General features: G+C 40.9%; 1 protein-coding gene across 1 annotated transcript in view; it reads right to left on the bottom strand.

Moving 5' to 3' along the window:
* ADCY2 (adenylate cyclase 2) overlaps positions 1-21,085 on the bottom strand; it is a 404,666-nt gene that overhangs the window by 43,636 nt on the left and 339,945 nt on the right. The window contains exons 16-17 of the mRNA XM_087443107.1: positions 14,720-14,857; positions 5,929-6,048 (exon numbers count right to left, since the gene is read on the bottom strand). Of these exons, the coding sequence (XP_087299233.1) occupies positions 5,929-6,048; positions 14,720-14,857 (258 nt within the window). The remainder of the gene's footprint in view (positions 1-5,928; positions 6,049-14,719; positions 14,858-21,085) is intronic.

Below are 21,085 nucleotides of genomic sequence, written 5' to 3'. Positions count from 1 at the left end.
ATCACTCATTAGCTGGGTTACTTTAGGCCGGTGACCTAACTTGCCTGTGTCACGGTGTCTTCATTTGTAAAATGAGGGTAATAATGTCATTTCTGGAGGTCATTGAGAAGAATAATAAAGCTTGGAGCCCAGAGCCCCATAAATGAGTCACGAGGGACTCGCTAAATGAGAATGGCTGCCATTCTCACAAAGCCTTATTTGCTACAGCGTGAGGTTTTTACGAACAACAGGTTATGCTACTATCTTAGCATCCCGGAACAGAAGCAGCATTCAATAAAGCTTAATAATTTTAATAAAACATAGATCTGATTGATGTTTGATAAATTCTATCTTTAAAAAATAGCCCACTGTGTAAGCTACTCAATTTTAGTTTCATTGTATAGAAGAAGCCACGTGTAAATGCCTCATCTTTTGTCATTCTAGTGCTTCCTTTCATTTCCCCAGCTGAGGTCACCCACAGTAAGCTATCTGGAGGGCTACTGAGATTAGCTCATCAGTCTTGTTCTTGGGGAAGAAAGAAACTTGAAAAATGAGCTGCAGTGCTTCCTTCCCTGTAAGAGGCACGCTGACGTTGCTGGAGGCACTCACGCAGGAGTTCATACAGATCCCTTACTGGTGAGGACTGGACCTGGCACTTCAGCTTCCAAAGGAAGAAGAGCAATTCTCCTTGGATTACACGAAAACTGGGTCACTCTCAGGGAAGTCAAGCATTCCTGGGCAAGGGCGCGTTACAGGTGGCAGCATTTTAAGGGATAGTGAGTGTTGTAAGCACAATCTCTTTGCCCAAAATTACCTACTTGATGTCAGTTCTCCACTGTTCTGACCACCACTCCCACCCACAACAGAGACTAAGAAGAGGAAGAGAGGAGAGGGAATGTGTCCTATGGGACTGTTGGGGCTGGCAGAATGGAGTGACAGAATTAAGAGATCTGTGAAAGAGCAGATGGGGTGCATTCATTGCTCCCCGAAGCAGAAAGGTAGGAGAGGTAGCAAGTGCTTTGAAACCAGCTCTTATTTACACACAGTTCTGCCACTGTTACCTTAGGTGAGTTGCTAAGTATCCACCTCTGAGTTCTGCTGTTGTTTCCTTAGGTAAGTTACTAAGTATCCACCTCTGAGGGCAGGTGTGAGGGCTCAGTGATAGAACACACACCAGTGCTGGGGATAGCCTCTGGAAGCTCTGCAGGGAGCTCTGCAAATAGCCTAGGGAGGTCCATGCAGGGCCTGGGATGCCTGTCTCTCGGAACATGCGTAACAATTTGACAAGGTGGGCTTGTTTCTGTTGAATCTAATAAAATACAAGCTTGCATTTTTTTTTTCTGGTGAGGAAGATTAGCCCTGAGCTAACATCTATTGCCAATCCTCCTCTTTTTTGCTGAGGAAGACTGGCCCTGAGCTTAACATCTGTGCCCATCTTCCTCTATTTTATATGTGGGACACTTGTCACAGCATGGCTTGATAAGCGGTGCGTAGGTCTGCACCTGGCGTCCGAACCTGCGAACCCTGGGCCGCTGAAGTCGAGCACATGAATTTAACCACTATGCCACTGGGCTGGACTCCAAGCTTGCAATTTGTATGTCTTTTTTTTTTTTTTTTAGTTCATTTTTCTGCTAATTCACCCTTATATTTTTCTTTAGTATCAATATGCAACAGATTGGAAACTAAAAAAACAAAACAAAATGAAAATAGTGCCTTCCCCACAGAGAGTTGGAGAGCCCTGGTTTATAACCTGCTAGTCGTTTAGTCAGCAGTCACTAGTATCAGAAAACTGCCCCTCAGAAGCCATGGAATTGCCTTGGGAACCGGCAGTGGGCAAGGCCCCCATTCAGAGTCTGCCCCATCTGCTCACCAAAGCAGCTCCTTTGAATAATTAACGGCAATCCTGCACCCTGCACAAGGGACTCGAGGTTGGGAAGATGACAGTACCCACTTTGAAGAATTCTTGTGAGGATGAAATAAGATAATATAAGTACAGAGCTCAGAACAGTATCTGGCCCATGGGAAGCTATATAAACTCTGCTATTATTAGTATAAACTTGGGCTTTTTGCAAGATTTGGTTTTTAAAAGGATTCTGCTGCTAAAATTATGCTTGAAAACCATTATTAGAATGAAAGTTATCAACCAGTTCAGCTTAATTGAAGGAAGAGCAGAATAATGAGCCCCTTGTATGAGTGTGTCTCAAAGTGTGCACATCTGTTCCCAGGGGGTTGGGGAGTAGGATTGTAAAGGTTTTCTGCAATACTTCTAGTTAGAATATGTGCCAATACCTATACAAATATGCCTATGATTTCACATTTTAAAATTCATTCTTAGGCTTTTTAAAAGTTTTCACATTTCAGGAACATCTACTAAAATATATATGCCAATGGAAAGTAGCTTTTTAGTTTGCTTTCTATTAAATAGCCTTTCTAGAATGCTTGGAGGCCATGCACAAGGTGATCGGGGACTGACTTAAAGGCAGGTTGGGAACCTATAGATAGCGACAGAGGGATGTGTGAATGAGGGAGAACATGCGAGAAGGCCCATCTGCGAGCCCTGAGGATCAGCAGTCCCTCCCACATAACGCAGCCCACCAGGGAGAGCACCAGTCGGTCAGGCGTTCTGCCTGTAGGCTACTGAACTGACTTCTCATAGGATCTAATTACTAGCAACCTTATTTTTAATATAGTTTTGATATAGCTAATGTAATTATTAGTTAATAGAGTTAATTAAGTTAACATTAATATTATTTTTAAATTATTAACATTATTTTAATTACTAAGTAATATCATTTAATAATATTAAGTTAACTAAGCTAATATTAGTTAATTAACACTTTCAGTATAGTTAATTGATGAAATCAACTTGCATTTTAACACCAAGGGAACAGCCACTGTTATCTTGGGTAATTTACTTAGGTCTCTTTTGGCCTCAGTTTCCACACCTGAAAATGAGAATTCCAATAATATCTACCTCACAGGGTAGTTTTGCAAATGAAATTATATAAATGCCTGGTAGCGTATGAAGCGCCTACATGGCAAATATCCTTTACAGTTACTTTTGTTGAGCATTTTAAAATAACTTTTTTTTTTTTTTGCTACAGAAATAACACATTTGATGTTAAAAATTAGGAAATATACAAAGGACACATAAAACTAAGGGTCTTCTATAATTCACAACATCCAATTTGAGCCACTATTAATTATTTGTGAGTTGTCTTTCCAGCCTTTTTTTTTTGCTGCTTTTTATTGATATTATTATTTTAGAAAATTGGGATCATACTGTTTGGAATGTTTTTAAATGACACTTTCAACTAATAACATCATGAATATATATTTCTCTGTCATTAAATAGTTTCTACAGCATCTTTTATAGTGGCTGAATATAATTTTATTGTATGTTTACAAAAGAATTTATTCAAACAATTAAATTTATTCTAACTTTTAGGTTATTTGCTTTCTTTATTGTTCATGTTATCTAAACAATTTAATGAATACTCTTGTAGCTAAATTTTTGCACCTTTATAATTAATTTCCAAAATTTGTATTGCAGGGCAGAACGTGTGTCTGTATTTATGCTTTTTTGATGATTGTTATAAATTACCATTAAGTAGAGTTATATGACTTTATACTACCTGCAGCAGTGAATGCAGACACTCTTCCCCACTCCCTTGTCAACCTCAGATATCACATAAGAAGGGACACATTCTGGGGTCCGGCCCTGTGGCCTACTGGTTAGGTTTGGCGTGCTCCACTTTGGCAGCCTGGGTTCGCGGGTTCAGATCATGTGCGCGGACCTACACCACTCGTCAGCCACGCTGTGGTGCTGCCCCACATACAAAATAAAGGAAGATTGGCACAGATGTTAGCTTAGGGCCAATCTTCCCCAGCAAAGAAAAAAGAAGGAAAGAAAGAAGGGGCACATCCACAAAACAGCTTTCCTAGTGTTCCTTTCGATTTATGAAGGGGGAAGCCAGGATGTTTCCAGGCTCCTCAGGACTCCTAAAGTCGCCAGTTAATAAAGCAATTTCTGTACAGATGGTATGTGAGCACTCGGGGCTTCCTTGGCAAAGCTCACTATAATCCTCTTTCTGAGGACTTATTATGGGAACAGTAGTGGCTTGGTGACTAGTCTGACCTAGATTTTAGAGTCTGTTGTGCACTTTTTCAGAATCTTTTCAGGTTTAGTAAACATTACATTTCCCATCTTGGGTTTCTGATGATTTGTTTCTTTTGAAAATAAGGTATCATACAGACTTACCTAAATGAAATTCAGAATGATTACCTTATTGCCTTTGGCGGTGCCAAGCTTGGTGAGTTGTTCTACCCCAGAATATTAGATGGAAGGATTTAAAAAACATGCTTTGCCAGCCACACTTCTCTTTCCTATGAAAATGCGTCTTTAAACCATTAAAGTGCCATCTGAATGCTGCAGGGGGCGGCCTGCAGGCGCTCTCTCCTTCCACTGGTCAACAGTACCATCCGTTCAAGGAGGAAGAGCTAGACCACACGGTCAGTTTAAATCTTTCTTTAAAGAAGCTGGCTCCAAATTGCCCACAGAGAGATCGCAGCCAATAAATTTTCACCATGAATCCCATCTCTAAATTTTCACATAACTAAAATAGAAAAGATGATGTCTAATCCTTATGGGCTTTAATGACTAAAATGAAGGCAGGACCCTTTGGCTAATGGACGAGGCTCACACTGTTCTCTCTTCCTGAGGCCATAGGAACATTCCTATGGACCCTGGTCAGCTTGCCTCTGAAACAGTCATGGCCTTAAGAGAACACCAGATGCCCCTACTCTCTGTACCCAGAGCTGTGAGCTTCCCAGGAAACTCAAACTACAAGATGGGAAAAAGGATCCAAGCCTGTATCAAGGGAACAAATCAATGAAAGAAGGATGAGGAAAGGAGACATCCTTATCACCACAGCTAATGGGGTTTAAGAAACCTGTAGGAAATTTTATTTATTTATTTTTTTCCCCCAAAGCCCCAGTAGATAGTTGTATGTCATAGCTGCACATCCTTCTAGTTGCTGCATGTGGGACGCGGCCTCAGCATGGCCAGAGAAGCGGTGCGTCAGTGCGCGCCCGGGATCCGAACCCCGGGCCACCAGCAGCGGAGCGTGCACACTTAACCGCTAAGCCACAGGGCTGGCCCCTGGTAGGAAAATTTAAAAGTATACATATTAAATTACCCATTTCAGTCCCCCAGATAGTTTATTTAGCACTCTCAAAACTGACTGTATGAGACAGAAACTCAATGGGAATAATCTATGCTACTTTTAGATGATTATTAAAATAAATTAAAAGGACATTATCAAAACTCATTTTTCTTTGCACAAATAATTCATGGAAGAAAGAAGTTATTAAGCAGTAAATAACTGATTTACCTCTTTTCACTGAAAAGACTGATGTGTTAGTAAGTTTTGAAATTTCAATCTAGGCCCTCTCGGACATTGGTTAAAATGAATCAGTGAGTCAGGATGATTTGAGGATATAATCCCTGGACAGTATTTGCAGCCAAAGGAGAGGCAGAAATATGGGATGTGGTCCCCGTCAGCAGAGTCAGGGAGCTAACACTAATTCATTGGAACAATTAGCAAATCTATAAGCAATGAACCCAGAAACTCTGTGACATGTAATTAAATGTCAAATGCTGTGATACACACTATAAAATGTAGCAGTTCAGAAGATAAAGGCAAGAGTCGTCTGTAAGAGCATCAACATGACACTGTGAGTGCAAACGTGATCTAAGGGGTGCCAATCAGTCAAGACTTCTCTCAAAAAGTTGACAGTTTTCAACTGGTGAGGACCTACTCAGGTATGGACACCAAAGAAGAAAAGTAAAGTCTAGAACAGACGAGAAAGTGGAGGCCATAACAGTAAATAGGCTAATAGCATACAGGAAAATAACAAAAGCAATAACAAGGAACAGAACATTCTTACCGGAAGGAAAAACAAATTTTGCGCACGCAGAATCGCTGCCTGATTATTTGAGGCAGAAAGACTTATGTTTGATAGATTGGTAGTTGCAGGGATTGCTTCCTCTGAGTCACTCAGGAAAAACTGCAAAGAAAATGTTTTTTTCAATGAATTTGTGTCAAGGATTAGATTAAAGGGTTAGCAGGTGGGTGCTAAGTGTGTTAATGACTGTGTTCCCTCTGCACAGTAAGCAGGATGATGTGGGCAATCCAGCATCTATACTTCAAACGCATTCGAATAGCTTCCTCTTCTCTTTTTTGAAGCTTTGAGAATCTCTATTGAATGATTAAATAACTATTATTGTGCTACACACTGAACAGTGAATTCCAGAACTACAGAATCGACATTAAAGAAAACAGAAGCACCTCTGTTAAATATTAAATTAAAAATGTCCAGAGGCGGTTGGCCCAGTGGTGTAGCAGTTAAGTGCATGTTCTCCGCTGCTGGGGGCCCAGGTTTGGATCCCGGGCACGCACTGATGCACCGCTTCTCAGGCCATGCTGTGGCGGCATCCCATATAAAGTGGAGGAAGATGGGCACAGATGTTAGCCCAGGGCCAGTCTTCCTCAGCAAAAAGAGGAGAATTGACATGGATGTTAGCTCAGGGCTGATCTTCCTCACACACACACAAAAAAAATTAAAAATGTCCAGAAGGGGCCAGCCTGGTAGCATAGTGGTTCAGAGGCCCAGGGTTCACGGGTTCTGATCCCGGGCGTGGACCTACGCACAACTTGTCAAGCCATGCTGTGGCGGTGTCCCATATATAGTAGAGGAAGATGGGCACAGATGTTAGCCCAGGGCCCATCTTCCTTGGCAAAAAAGAGGATTGGCAGTGAATGTTAGCTCAGGGCTAATCTTCCTCACACACACACACACAAATGTCCCAAGTGTAGGGCAGAGGGCTTGGCTAGAACTAGGTTTGAGGCTGATATCATCACGCACACAGACTTTCAACTCTCCACCACAAAACAAGAGCCTTTAGAATGTTTTTGCAGTATCTTCACCATATTGGTTCAAACATTAAATAAATCAGTGGAGTTTTATGAGTTTTTTATTTTAAGAAAAGAAATTAATTTTATGGGTAAAATGCAATAATGGGCATGAACATTCACATCTATTATTTGTGAGTGCTTGGCAGCTCAGGATCACAATAGATTAAAATTTGAGAGGATGGAGGTTCTTAGGACTGTTAGAAAGGGGGTCCTAATTAAAAAAAAAGTAATCCTGAGAAAATAAAGATGATTAGCTCCTATGTAACAGTCACCAATATCAGTGCCCAGAAGGAAAGTGTCAACCTGTTAGCAAGGTAGGAGCATTCGATCCCTCTCTCTGTTTCTCTATCTCTGTCTCTCTTTTTCTACCTCTGTCTCACTCTGATTCTCTTTCTGTCTTTCTCTCTCTCTCCCTGTCTCTCTCTGTCTGTCTGTCTGTCTCTGTTTCTCTCTCTCTCTCTCTTTCTATCTCTCTGTCTCCCTCTTTTCTACAGAAGCTGCAATACAGACTATTTAAGTGACTGAGGATCAGTCACTTTTGTGTACTGTGGCTGAGGGTCAGAGGAGTGTTTAGTAAAAATAAACCAGAGAATCACACGGGCCAAGTTCCCTTTACTGAAAGAAATTCACCTTATCCATAAAACTAGGTTGTGTTTGCTGCATAGGGCTGACCATACATATTCAAGGTTTAGAAAGGAAAACTTTCCTGCATCGTTTCTGTGGTTTCTTTTGTTTGCTTCTATTAATTTATTTCCTTTGATGGCACAGATCTTGTCAAATACCTAAACTAATTTACATAGGTAGATAAGAAGGCATTTATTTAGTATATTCTTGGGAACACTCAGATTCCAAGAATGACACCAGATACAGTGTTTCTACTCATTATATCATTTGATCAAATGCAGCAAAATGCTGACTTAAAACTCAAAGAAATGTGGTATATTTCTTTATTTAAACTAAATAATTTATTGAAAATGTCACAGCCCCTGGTAGAACTATAAATATGCTAATTCTTTGGAAGAAAATTATGTCAGAAAAAACACTAATGGAGTAATTGCTTGGCAAATATCATACTCCAAAATATTACAAATTTAGATTTGACAGATTCAAAATACAATTGATTTAAACATTAAAAAATCAAGAAATGACAAACAAGATGAGACTATTTAGCTTGATAGGTTAGTAGTCTTAAGCACCTGGGATCTTAAAATTATTAACAAAAACTTGTTGAAGGGTACAAACTTGCAACTCATAGACAAATAGGTCCTGGAGACCTAACGCACAGTTTGTTAAATATAGACAACAATATTGTATTATAATCATCAAACTTGCTAAGAGACTAGATCTTATTTATTCCCCCTGCAAAAAAGAAATGATAATTATGTGATGCAATAGAGGTGCTAACTATTGCTACAATGGCAATCATATTACAATATATAAATGTACCAAATAACACGTTGTGCATCTTAAATATTTACACAATGTTATATGTCAAATGTATTTCAATAAAAAACTTCTTGATTATATCACCATAAAGAGAAGAAAAATTCTTGCCATACAATGAGTAGAAATACATCCTGTGAAAATTTTGTCTGGCAAGTAGGCTATATAATAAGTATGACAGTTTGAACTTGAAAATCAATAAAAAACTTCAGTCACTGTACCCAACAATGCTTCCTTAACCTTTCTGCTACCTTTTTCTAGTATTGAATACTACCCCTAAAATCAAGAAAATCTTCATTACGTCTAGTGGCATCACACTATAATTTTTTGTACCAATTTCCCCTCTTCTGTCTTCTTAGACAATTTAAAATAAACTCATGTCATCCCCTAAGTATAGCCAGGCAAATACTCGAGAGTTATGAATCCCTGGTCCTTCTTCCTTCCAGGTTAAACTGCCACAACTTTCTCCAGAGAATGAATTTCTAGCATCGTAATTATTTGGAGACCTCCTCTTTGGACCAATTTCAATATTCTACAACCTCTGTCATCATTGAGAAAATGATATCCTCATCTTGAACAAAATATCCTAATAAAGTGCTAATGCGTCTTTTTCACATTTCCCAGGCAATGTAAAACATCATGAATTATGTTTTTCAAATAATATTAAATTGTGAAAACGCTATTTAATATTGTTTTATGCCTGATGACATCACTGCATTTGTCACTTGGCTGGAATTAGAAGTCTGGATAGACTACTAGTCGACCACAACTAACTCCTTATCTGTGTGGCTCACAAAGATAGGCTACTTATAATATTCTCTGAGAAGTTCTCCGAAAAGATTGCAAAATGACATGGGAAATCACATGATGATATTGTCAAAATGTCAGAAAAAAGATAGCAGAAGATTTGAGCTTCTCATACATGATTCTGAACAGTCAGCTGGAAACTAAAATGGAACAGAACACACATCCTTTGCAATTTGGTACCCCAAACCCTATATTTGAAAAAAATCTGGATAACCGATGGTTTCTCTCTACTTTTTATTGGGGTGTTTGGTGTCATGATGTGAACATCAGGTGTTTAAAATGTCATGGTAAAATCTCACAATTCATTTTAAATAAAACTGACCTGGATGTTTTGTCATATACAACCGAGTGTAACGCGATTTTTAAAAGCCAGTCCTCTAAACACACCATTCCCGTTGACCCAGGCTTTTGTAAGGGCTGTGAAAATGCAGGCTCAGAATAAATATTAGTGACTAAAAATGCATGTGAAGGCTCAACGTGAAATGGACCATCCAGTCAACGTCAGAGGGAGATTGTGGGCAGCCTCATCCCACATCTCATTCCTAACGCATCTCTCCCCTTTGAGGTAAAGAGGGTAATGGCAAGTGATGACAGGGAAGCAGTCAATAAGGGTTGCTTGCCACTGGCTGGAAAAATACAGGGCAAACTGAGAGGTCTGCCTGCTGTGGAGGGACTGTGCATCAAAGAGAAAATGAGAACCTGTAAAACATTCTGCTACGTGAAATCAGCCAGACACAAAAAAACAAATATTGTGTAATTCCAGGTATATGAGGTTTCTAGAATAGAAAAATTCATAGTAACAGAAAGCAGAGTAGAGGTTATCAGGGGCTGGAGGAAGCAGGAGTGGAGAGTTACTGTTTCATGGGAACAAAGTTTCTGTTTAGAATGATGAGAAAGTTCTGGTTGCACAACATTGTAAATGTACTTAACACCACTAAATTGTACACTTAAAGATGGTTATAATGATAAATTTTATGTTATGTATATTTTACCCAATAGAAAAATAACAAACATTAAAAACAGGAAAAGGGAAAAAAGGAAAGTATTTTTGCTTTGTCCCTAATGGAACACTTAAAAATCACAAGGGCTATACATGAGGACCTGAATGAGGCTATGATTTTAAAAAGGTGAAGTTTTCCAACAGAAAATAAAATTTTCTTTCCAGTGACTTAAGCAAAGCTGGCTCTTGAAAGCACCCCCTCCCCGTAACACACAAAAGAGCTGCTATTCTTGTTGAAATGTGAGTCGACCTTCTGCATTAGCCTCACTGGGTTAACAACTGTTAAGAAATCGCAAAACTACAACTCAGGCGTGGGGCTAAATTAGTCTAGAAATTGTGTTTCCAAAGGAACTACCACGACAAATTAAAAAAGCTAAGCTGCGTTAAATAGAACCTCTCCAGGGTGGAGAGTTTGAAGTAGGGCTAGGAAAAAAAGGCACAAAAACAACGCTGGGAGCTTTTGACTGCAAGCAGGTAAACACTGGATTTTACCCACATCCCTAGTGGAAGGTTTTCCCCAAATTTGAGTGACTGGCCTGGAGCCTTCCTCCCTTGCATGGCCCCCATTGATACTCATTTCTGACTGGCCAGCCCCTGAATGCTGCATCAGCACCACGTGGTGATGTGCATGACCCAGGAGTGGGTCTGTCATGGCGCCCTGTGTCTGCCTCACCCAGTCATAATTCAAGAGGGCAGGGATCAGCACAGCTGGAGAGCAGTTCTTTGTAAATCCTCCATATGTGATCAAAGACGGTACCCTGATGAGCAAGTCTTTCCCCTCTGTGATTAATAAGAAATTATAAGAAAGCTCTATAACTAGGGAAAATATTTCCTTTCTCTATCTAAAGTCAGCTTTCATACTGTTTTATGATGTTTCTTCGAAATAAATACAAGAGGAGCATCTGCATGGAGAACCACCACTAATTTCAGGGCATCAGGTATCAAAGAAAATGCCATTTATCTTGCACTGGTGGAGGAAAAAAACTGCTTGAGCAGTTCTGATTTCCTTTCCCTCTGCATCACTAGACAGGAAAAAAAAAAAAAAAAGGAATCTAGCTTATTGCTCGCCCCGCAACCTCTACTGCCGCAGATGGTAGCTGAGTACGTGGAGCGAAGCCTTACTTCATTTCTTTCCTAAAGATCATCCATCATACTTTTAACATGTCTCCCATAGACTTCTCTATCTCACTTGGCAGTGAACTCCCTTCTTTGAGGGGAAAGAAAATGACCCTGAAAGATGTATTTCTGGTACTGGAGATTCATTTCTTCTTTAAAGGGATCACAGTTAACTGTAAAAAAAAAAAAAATTGTACTCCTAAATGCTCAGCTTGTCATTTATAGACAGTGACTGAACTGCATGCCAATCATTACTAATTATCCTGTATGAAATACAATGAGCTTCCAAAACAGATTGGTTTCCCATTTAGATTCTGTCTTTAAAAAATTAGGTAATAACTCCTGGTTTTATAAGGTCAAACTGGATTTCATAAAAAGAAATGGGTTTCTTTTTTAAAGGCTTATGTGCTTGTCATTTATTTATTCATTCCTTCATTGAGTAACTACTGAATGGCTACTTCTTATATAGAAGGTGCTTTCCTAGGACATGTGAAAAAATAAAGAAAAAAGACCTCACTCTTAAGTGTGTGAATGTCCTGTTAAATGTCCTGTCCCTGTAACTTGTATGTCGGCCAATGGAGAAGGTCAATAAACTCAGGAAGCATGTTTTATCCACTTTGAGCATGCACAAGTGAGTGACCACACTCTTGAGGGATGAGGCAGCTTAATTATAAGGGCACTGTGGCAATCACCCCTTGTTAGGGCAACTGAACACTCTGTATCTGTTAGAATGTCTCAGAACAGTAGCTAGTGTGCCCTGATATCCTTCAGGACTGTCCTGTTCCCCATCCCTTCACGGTGGAATTTACTTCTGACCCAGCTGTCTCCTGCAGCTTTAATTTACCCAACTCATCTGGGAGCTTGCTGGTGCATTCTCCTGGAGAGCTGGGCCTCTGAGCAGCAGGACTAAAGCACAAATGCACGTTATGAAGTTGAGCATGAGGAACTCATTTTAGGAAACACACAGGTTTTCACAGGCTCTGGCCACTGCCCTTTGTCTTTCTATCTTCCTCCTCTGGGGTGTCTTCATGCCCTTGAAATATCCAAAATACTGCCTGTGAAGGTTAGGCTAATAATGGCTAGTAATACTTTTGCAGAAGGGTTCTTCCAGGGAAGTCTCTCTTGTCTCGGTCTTAAGTCCCTCATCTTACATTCCCCACCCTCATTCTAATGACAGCTCTGGGGCCACAGTAAAAATCCCCTTGGGTCATCGTCACAAAGAAAGCCCTTGGCCGATCTATCTGGGTCCCTCATGAGCACGTGCCTCAGGCTGACTGATCTAAGTCTCTACTTGAGCCCTTGCATTTTAAAGTCCCTCTAGAGCAGGGTAGTTCTTCAGGGAATTACTTGTCCAGACATGGCACCATTTTCCAGTTATCCTCCAGTCAGTATTGATTAAGCCCTTGTTGGAAATAACTGATGTCATGGTCCAGGTATTCCTGAGACCTCAAAGATGAGGCCACCATCCCATAGGGAGCTCTCATTGTCCCTGAAGCAGAAAGATGGCCTCAGATGCTGTGAATGGAGAAGGGGGGGAGATTAGCTCAGTGTCACTAGCTGACTTTACAAAGGAGCAGGAGGAGGCCTAGGATGGTAGAGTTCCCATGGTGAACTTCACCCATCAAGACAACTCCACATAGAAATGAAAGACCAGGGTCAGCTGGTCCTGTCTGCTGACTGCATGGGCTTGAACCCTGAGCCCTTTCCCCACAGGCACCATTAGTTGTAACTGCCTAGAGGGGCAACTGGGAGCAGCCTCTTTCCTGAGCTGACCTCTGAGGCTGAGTGGGTGGGTGGAGGAAGGAGTGGTTGTGGTGGTACCTCTCACTGACCTTGCCTGGGGAGGCCTAGGTTAGGCCCTGACCTCATGTTCTTTCTCAGGGGAACTCCTAGAGGGGGCTGGGCATGTGGGTGAGGTGAGGTGGGGACAGCCAGCATGCGTGTCCTCTGGTTGATGACGTGGGAGGACACTCAAGAATCCATACCCCCACCTCCTGATAGGGCAGGAGGGGAAGGAAGGCAAGTTTTTCTCTGACACCCCCGTTCCAGTGTCCTTCAGATTGTCTTCTGCAGAATGAAGTGGATGAACAGGCCGCCCTGCCCCTGAAGATGGCACTGCAGCCCGTCTGGCTTTCAGGTGGCATCACCCTCACCTGACTCTCCAGGTGTGTCACAAACTGCACGCTCTATAGTATAATGTTGAGGATTGATCCCAAGTAAACATTCAAGGTCCTTACCTACTTCTTCAATGCTTCACTACTTCTTGATACAAATGTCTGCCCTCTTCCTCATCCTCGATGCCAGATGTCTTCCCTCCTTCTTATCTCTCATCCACCATCTCCTGAACTCCTTGTATCCATCCCTTAGAACTCAGTCCAGTAGGCCCTGCTCTCTTCCTTAGCCATACCACCTCCCTACACACTTCTACTATTGGCTCTCAGACTCTTTTATAACAGTTTTATCCAGCTGTCTGTCTCCTAGATTCCACCATGAACTCCTGGAAGGCAGAGAACTATCTTTGGGTTCTGAATATCTAGCAACATACCAGGCACATACTTATGCTCAATAAATTTTTTTTTGCTGAATGAATGCTGTCTGATTTATGAAAACTATGTCTTTATTATTTAATGTATGTGCTCTATCTCCTTAACCTGATTTTGTGCTTCTGGAAGCCAAGGATTGTGCCTCATGATCCTCTGCAGTTCCAACAACTGGTAAAGCAACCAACATGTGAAGTATCATTAAGCCTTATGGTTGATGGTGATGATGTCAGAATAATAATAAGGATGTGTCTCAATGTGCATTGATTACTTATGTGTCTATTTTTAAGGATATACCAGTAATGATCATATAGATATGGTAAGAGCAACCACTGGTTAAGTATTTACAAAATGCCTGGTACTGTCCTAAGTGTGGTAGGAACATCAGCTCATCTACCCTAAAAACTGCCTTGGCAGACAAGTGTCAGTTCTCATTTTGGAGAAGGAGAAATGGGCCTGTTGAAGTTTAATGAAAACTCTCCAAGATCATACAGCTAGTAAGGTGGGGAGCTGATGCCTGAAATCAGTCCTTTTAAACTCCAGAGCAGGACATCTCTCCCACTGCATCTCCTTCATCTGATGGTTCTGTTATCCTGCTGACGTTCCATGTCATTTCTGGAGCCAGGAGCCACAGCGAGCAAGGAGGTGGGAAGCTGCTGGAAGGAGCCGCCCTCTCGCAGGTGCCTTCCGCACAAAACATCCTTCTCCCTAGTGAGGCTGCCGCTGCGGGAGTTGGATATTGAATTTAACAGGCAATAATTGGTGTTACCAAAGGAGGTACGAGCAAGGTTGCCAAATTCCACCAAGACAGGCATCGAAAGCAAAGATGGCCCTGCCTGGTGGGAGCCCTGACTCACCATGTTGAACACGGCCATGGTCAGTATGATGGCCGTGGTGATGACCGTGAGGCAGATCCGTGGCCAGGGGCGGTTCGCGATGATGCCCGACGACTTCAAAAGCCACAGGAGAGATGCAGAGGCCTTTTTGCTGCATTGCTGTGAGGAGAGAGAAAGAAAAAGAAATGTATTGCTATTTTGTGTATTCTCTCAGGTTTCTTAATGATGTTTAAAACCACAAGATGCACCCATATTCTTCCCAGATTAAACAAGTAGGCTCTGTCCTCCCCTGGGGTCCCATACCAGCTCCCAAACCTTGTTAAAATTATGTTGGCATCATTGTGACAAATTAGGAACAAATTAACTAAATTTCTATGATAAATGTAGGATGTGCTTGTATGTCCTTTAAAACAGACCTGAAATTATGTTTAAAAAAAAATCTTCTGGTAAAGGAAAAATATGTCAGTTAATCAAAACACTCTGGAGGATGTGCTGGGTCTCAGATTACAGCTATGATGAAGCAGTTGTTATACATCCAGCCGATTTATGTAGAAAACAGATGAACACGTAGCTAATCATAAGAATACAACTGGACCACAAAATGGTTTGGTGCCTGTACCTCCAAAGACAACACCCAAAGCACACACACCCAGGTGTGTGTCGTGGTGATGTCTTTACTTCATCCCATCTTGTGGGGGCTTCTTCCCTCACAGAGAAGCTCTCTTTTAAATTTTTAATTGTGTTAAAAAACATACAATATAAAACTTACCCTCTTATCCATTTTTAAGTGCACAGTTCAGTAGTGTTAACCATACTCACATCACTGCGTAGCAGATCTCTAGAACTTTTCACCTTGCACAATTGAAACTCCATACTCATTAAAGAATTCCCCTTCCCCCTCCCCTCGCCTCCAGCAACCACCATTCTACTTTCTGTCTCTAAAGGTTGGATTGCTCTTGGTACCTCATATAAGTGGAATCATACAGTATTTGTCCTTTTGTGACTGGCTTACTTCATTCAGCATAATGTCCTCCAGGTTCATCCATGTTGTAGCATGTGACAGAATTTCCTTCTTTTTATAGGGCTAAATAACATCCCGTTCTATGCATACACCACACTTTGTTTATGCATTCTTCTGTCGTTGGACACCTGTGTTGCTTCCAACTTTTGGCTATCATGAATAATGCTGCAATGAGCAGTATTACTGTGTTGGAAAAGCTCTTTGGATACAAGAAGTAACCGAGGTCTTTACAGAATGGCAGCCAGAGTTCCCTATTCATTTGCTGTGGGCCAGACACTGCTCTGCAGGATCTCAGTGGATAGGCTCATCACCTCCTGAAGGCTACCTTTGCAGGGAGGCGCCACAGTGACCCTCATCTTTGTCCAGGTGGTGAGAGAGCAGAAGCAGCAAGAGTTCTAAAGTGTGGATACCACAAACTCTGCCTGTGCCAGGCGCTGGGGTGGGTATTTACATATGTTATGTGCTAGGACAAGCAGTACTTGAGAGTTCTCCAGGGATCTAATTTTCTTTTTGGAAGACTGGCCCTGTGCTAACATCTGTTGCCAATCTTCCTCTTTTTTTTTTCTCTCTTTTTCCTCCTGAAAGCCCCAGTACATAGCTGTGTATCATAGTTGTAGAGCTATAGCTCTCCTATGTGGGATGCCACCTCAGCATGGCTTGATGAGCTGTGAGAAGGTCCGCGCCCAGGATCCGAACCGGCAAACACTGGGCCGCCAAAGCAGAGCTGCGGACTTAACGAGTGCACCACTGGGCCGGCCCCAGGGATCTAAATTTTAACCTCCATGCTAAAGGGATAGTAGCCTGAAGGCTATGTGTCCTGGAAACATTAAAAAAAGTTATGATTTCAAAAAATTCAGAAGAAGGAATAAACATATCATACCCTTTTGACTTGTTAATACAGTGGTAAAACTGGTGTGCCATCAATAAAACTCAAATAGCGAACACTCCTTAACTACATCAATAAACAGCACTTTTATTTCTCTACCTCTTTCACATTTTCTTTTTGCTTTATTCTTAAAAATATATATCTGCTTTATTAAAACCGTAAGCATTGCAATCTGTTAAACTCTGATACAACAATTAAATGAGATTGTGTAATACCAGGTGAAAGGTGGTTAGAAGAGTAGAGAACCAGCCCAGTGACCCAGGATCAAACCCCCACAGCTGTGAGACTTTCTGCAAGTTAATTAGCCTCTCTGGCCTAAGTTTCTTCATCTCTAAAATGGGAATAACAATAATAATAATATCTGCCTTCTTGGTCTTTTAAGTGGTTTAAATGAGCCACATAAGGCGCCCAGAACAGGACTCATAACAGCTCTTCTCGTTATATTTATGAAGCAAACGTAATACTTCTCAGAAACATTTTAGTGACTAAAAACTCTATTTGCTTTATATCTATACGAACAAAAAATCTAATTTTTCCTCCTTTCCACTATGGTTTTTCCTTCAGTTCCTGATAGAAGAGAGGCAGAAAGATCGTCTGTGGCACACAGCCCCCACTGACATAGAATCCCAGGACAACGTTTGAGGCTTACTCCACGGGCTGGTGCTCCCAGGGCCTCCTCTGATTCCTCTTAGAGCCTGTCTGGGAGCATGAGCTGGTGCTGCCCTGGGTCCAGGGGCTGCTGGGAGCTGAACTGCCGGCTGGTGGCGGGAGGTGCACTCGGCCAGGCTCTGTAGGGCATTTTCCCACCAGCAATGTGGGAGGGGCCAGATTTGTGCCCTAGGCTTCTTCCCAAGAGCAGGGTTTGGATGGGGGTTGGTGGTGGCATTAAATCTGTCATGGAATAAGATGCTCTTTATTTTTATTTTTTGGTGAGGAAGATTAGCCCTGAGCTAACACCTGTTGCGAATCCTTGTCTTTTTACTGAGAAAGATTGGCCCTGAGCTAACATCTGTGCCCATCTTCCTCTACTTCATATGTGGGATGCTGCCACAGCATGGCTTGATGAGCAGCGCATAGGTCTGCCTGTGGGATCTGAACCCATGAACCCCGGGCCACTGAAGCGGAGCGTGCGAACTTAACCACTGCGCCACCGGGCTGAAGACGCCCTTTAATGCTCTGAACATGCAGTATCTTGGAGAGTCATACAGCTAGAGGATACCCACCTGAGGGTCAATTATCATTATCGTTTAATGCATGCTACTTCTAATAATATTAATACCACAGACCCTAATCAGATCTGTCTTCTGGAGGACAATCTATAATAAAGTGTGAAGAGCAGAGATTCAAACAGAACATCATAGTTATCTAGCTCATCAGGAGATGATGGCATTTGGTTTGATTCTGGCAAATTAAGACAACATGTATTTGCAACCTAATCAACCAAGATTACTGTTTTTATTTAAGGGAAAATTATCAAAATCAATGCTTTTGTGTCTGTACACAGAAATTATCAATAGATATGATAATGAAAATGTTAAGAGCAGAAAATACAAAACTTTACCACTTTAGGAGAAAATTTACATCTAGCTCAGATTCCAATCACAGTCAATTAAGTAAACTATTATCTAGTTATTACACAGACATTTCATTGAAATTATGAAATTTAAAAAGTTACTCTGTTTGAATGTCTAAAATAGTACACGGTGATAACCTCACCAAATATGCTACCTAATAGGAATATGTTATATTCTGAGCAGAGGCTACTCATTTACTGAAACAGATGTGGGCAGACGCACATGAATTTTTTTCTGCTCCTGCAACATGCTGGGAAAAATGACAAATTGGTGGCCCTAGAAACTACTGTCTACGTGTGCCTACTGAATACGTGGCAGGATGACCAGGAAAACTGTCATGTTCCTATTCACCTCTAGAAAGAACAACACTTGGAACTATTCACGTGTGTTTGGCACATGCTCGTTCAGGACAACGGACTCAGGATGCAATAGATTCAATTCCTTCTCTCGTGTAGTCTTCATGTATGCGTCAAAGTCCCCCCATGCAATCGTTTTTAAACTCATCATGCTGAATATTCATTGTTTTCAAGGTCAGGGAAGCAGGCAGCCTCCCTTATCTTTTCATTCCCATCCCGAAATAGAGGCAACATAAATAAAACTGTGCTAAAATACGAAGATTGGTAAACATTGCTGGTGGCAAGGACAAGGAAATAGAAGAAGATGATAGAGCTGTGTACCCTGAACTACGATGACAGTGAGGGCAGAAGAGGAGGAAGATAAAGATGTTAGGGGAGCAGAAGAAATCAATGATGGGGAAAAAGAGGAGAAAAAGGACTTTAAGATCTTAAAATAGAAGAAATCTGATTAAGGAAAAATGAGGCCATTGACTCAATTTGCAGCGCTGAATAAAAATTACAACTTGGATCTTGACATGATAATTTACTTCAGTTTATTCTATTTTGAGTTAAGTACTCCAATAAAGTCCCTGATGGAAAAATAAGTTTATCAAAATTTACACCATCCTAATGAAACATTATAAATGATAACATCTCAAAGAATATTTTGGCATTTATTCAGAAGATGCTATTCATGTGAAAATGAGAGAGTGCCTGCTATGAGCCTAGTTTAGTCATCCTATTTCATCTTTGGTTTAATTACTGGAGTAAGTTCAGCCCAATCTGTTTCCTCCCTTTCTTGATCATCAATGTGTCACATGGTATCCTATGATGGCTTCTTACTTACTGTGAGCTCACTATGGACCTTCTAGAAGTGTTCTTAGCTGTTAATGCCACATCTATCCACTGACAGATACAGAATTGGTACCAAATTTAGTGGGAGATGTAAAAGGAGAAAGAATATAAATTTACATAAAAACCCTATCACAGAGCTGGTGCTAGGGGCAAGGATGAGTGTAGTTTGCTAGAAAGGGTGTGGAATGAATGTTGGTGTTCTTCAGTATAGGCAGAATAGTCTGCACATAAAAATAAAATTTTTCTGCACTGTATTTGGATTAAAAAAAACAACAACAAGAAAAATACCTCCACCAAGAATATTTTCCTTGCCTTTTTTTTTTTTTTGAATATTTTATTACTGGAAACAACTGGTAGTCTCTCACTCTAAAATTCTTCGCAATTTAATGTAATAATTACAGACTGCATTCACAATTTCATTAATGCCCATTTTAAAAATAAAATGAAGTAACTGAAAAGAAGTAGATGCTTATATTAAGTGAAGTTTAATCAAATGAAAAAATTCGAAAAGTTATAAATATATCATAGTGGCTGAGTAGCAAACTTTTATTATTTGAAAAACAAAACTCATCTTAAAATCTTGCCTGAAAAATATGGTGAAGTTTATTATATAAGCACACACTTCTGTGTATTTGCCTAAAGGAACACCCACTTTGGTGTTTTAACTGGCTGAGGACTGTCTTTCTGAATGGCAGCAACAAGCTGTAGCACTAATTACTTCTAACATTAATGTCACAGAGACTGCCGTGTGTACTTTGGTTATTTAATTACTTGAATTTCCTACAGAAAGACTTCTTTATTTCAATTAATCATATTTTACAAAATCAATTGGTTTCTTTCATATGCCCTGGATGAGCCACATTCTTCAGTCATTCATCCACTGCATGGCACTCACAGCCTGTCCATGTTGTGTGATCTTTGCTGACATGCTTGTCTCTGGCCACATGGAGAGCTAGTTGAGGAGAGCAATCACATCACAGCTGTCTTTGTAGTCCCAGAAGCAGCACAGTGTTCGGCAAAGAGCAGGAACTCAACAGATGCTTGCTCAATATGTTCACTATCTTAATGATGGGCCCAAAGAGACATTCTCTGGGGCTGGAAACAAAGAAGGAGCTCACTCCAGAGGGACTGAGGTTGTGGGATTGGTCCAGGAGTGTCCTGGAACTGGACAGAGGCTACAACACCTAGGGATAGGCTTTTAATGCCCACAGGGAAAAGATGTTACCTTGGGCCTGCAAGAGGTGGGCAGCTGGGACCAAGACCCCTAAATGAAACCAGAGGCCTCAGAAGGATGTTTCCTCCACGTAAAGAAGTCTAGAAGAACTCCACGCACTAGTTTAGGAGAGTATCAATAAACTTCCAATGATAAATTCAAAAGCTAAATATGGGTGTTGGGTTTGAAATGACATTATCTGCTTCATAATGAGAATACCAAGTTGAGAGGTTATTAACCAGACTAAAACATGGAGAAAGTCCTTGGCGGTCTGGCAGAAGTAAGAACAACACTGCTTATAAACAATACTTTATATCATGGGGTACACTGCATATTACCTCACAATAAAAAAGAAATTATGAACTACATAAGACAATGAACCTTATGAGGAAGAATCAACAGACATAACAGATAGTAGAATTAGCACCACAAGATCTGCAGATAGTATATTAATCTGAAATAGCCTATAAGATTAATAAAAGATGGATTATAGTCTGTAATGA

This window comes from Ceratotherium simum, chromosome 18 (genome assembly GCF_057802395.1).
Source record: "Ceratotherium simum simum isolate JZ-2026a chromosome 18, ASM5780239v1, whole genome shotgun sequence".
NCBI lineage: Eukaryota > Metazoa > Chordata > Mammalia > Perissodactyla > Rhinocerotidae > Ceratotherium > Ceratotherium simum.
The sequence above is the reverse complement of the archived record's forward strand: the minus strand, read 5'-3'. Positions and strand labels throughout refer to the sequence as shown.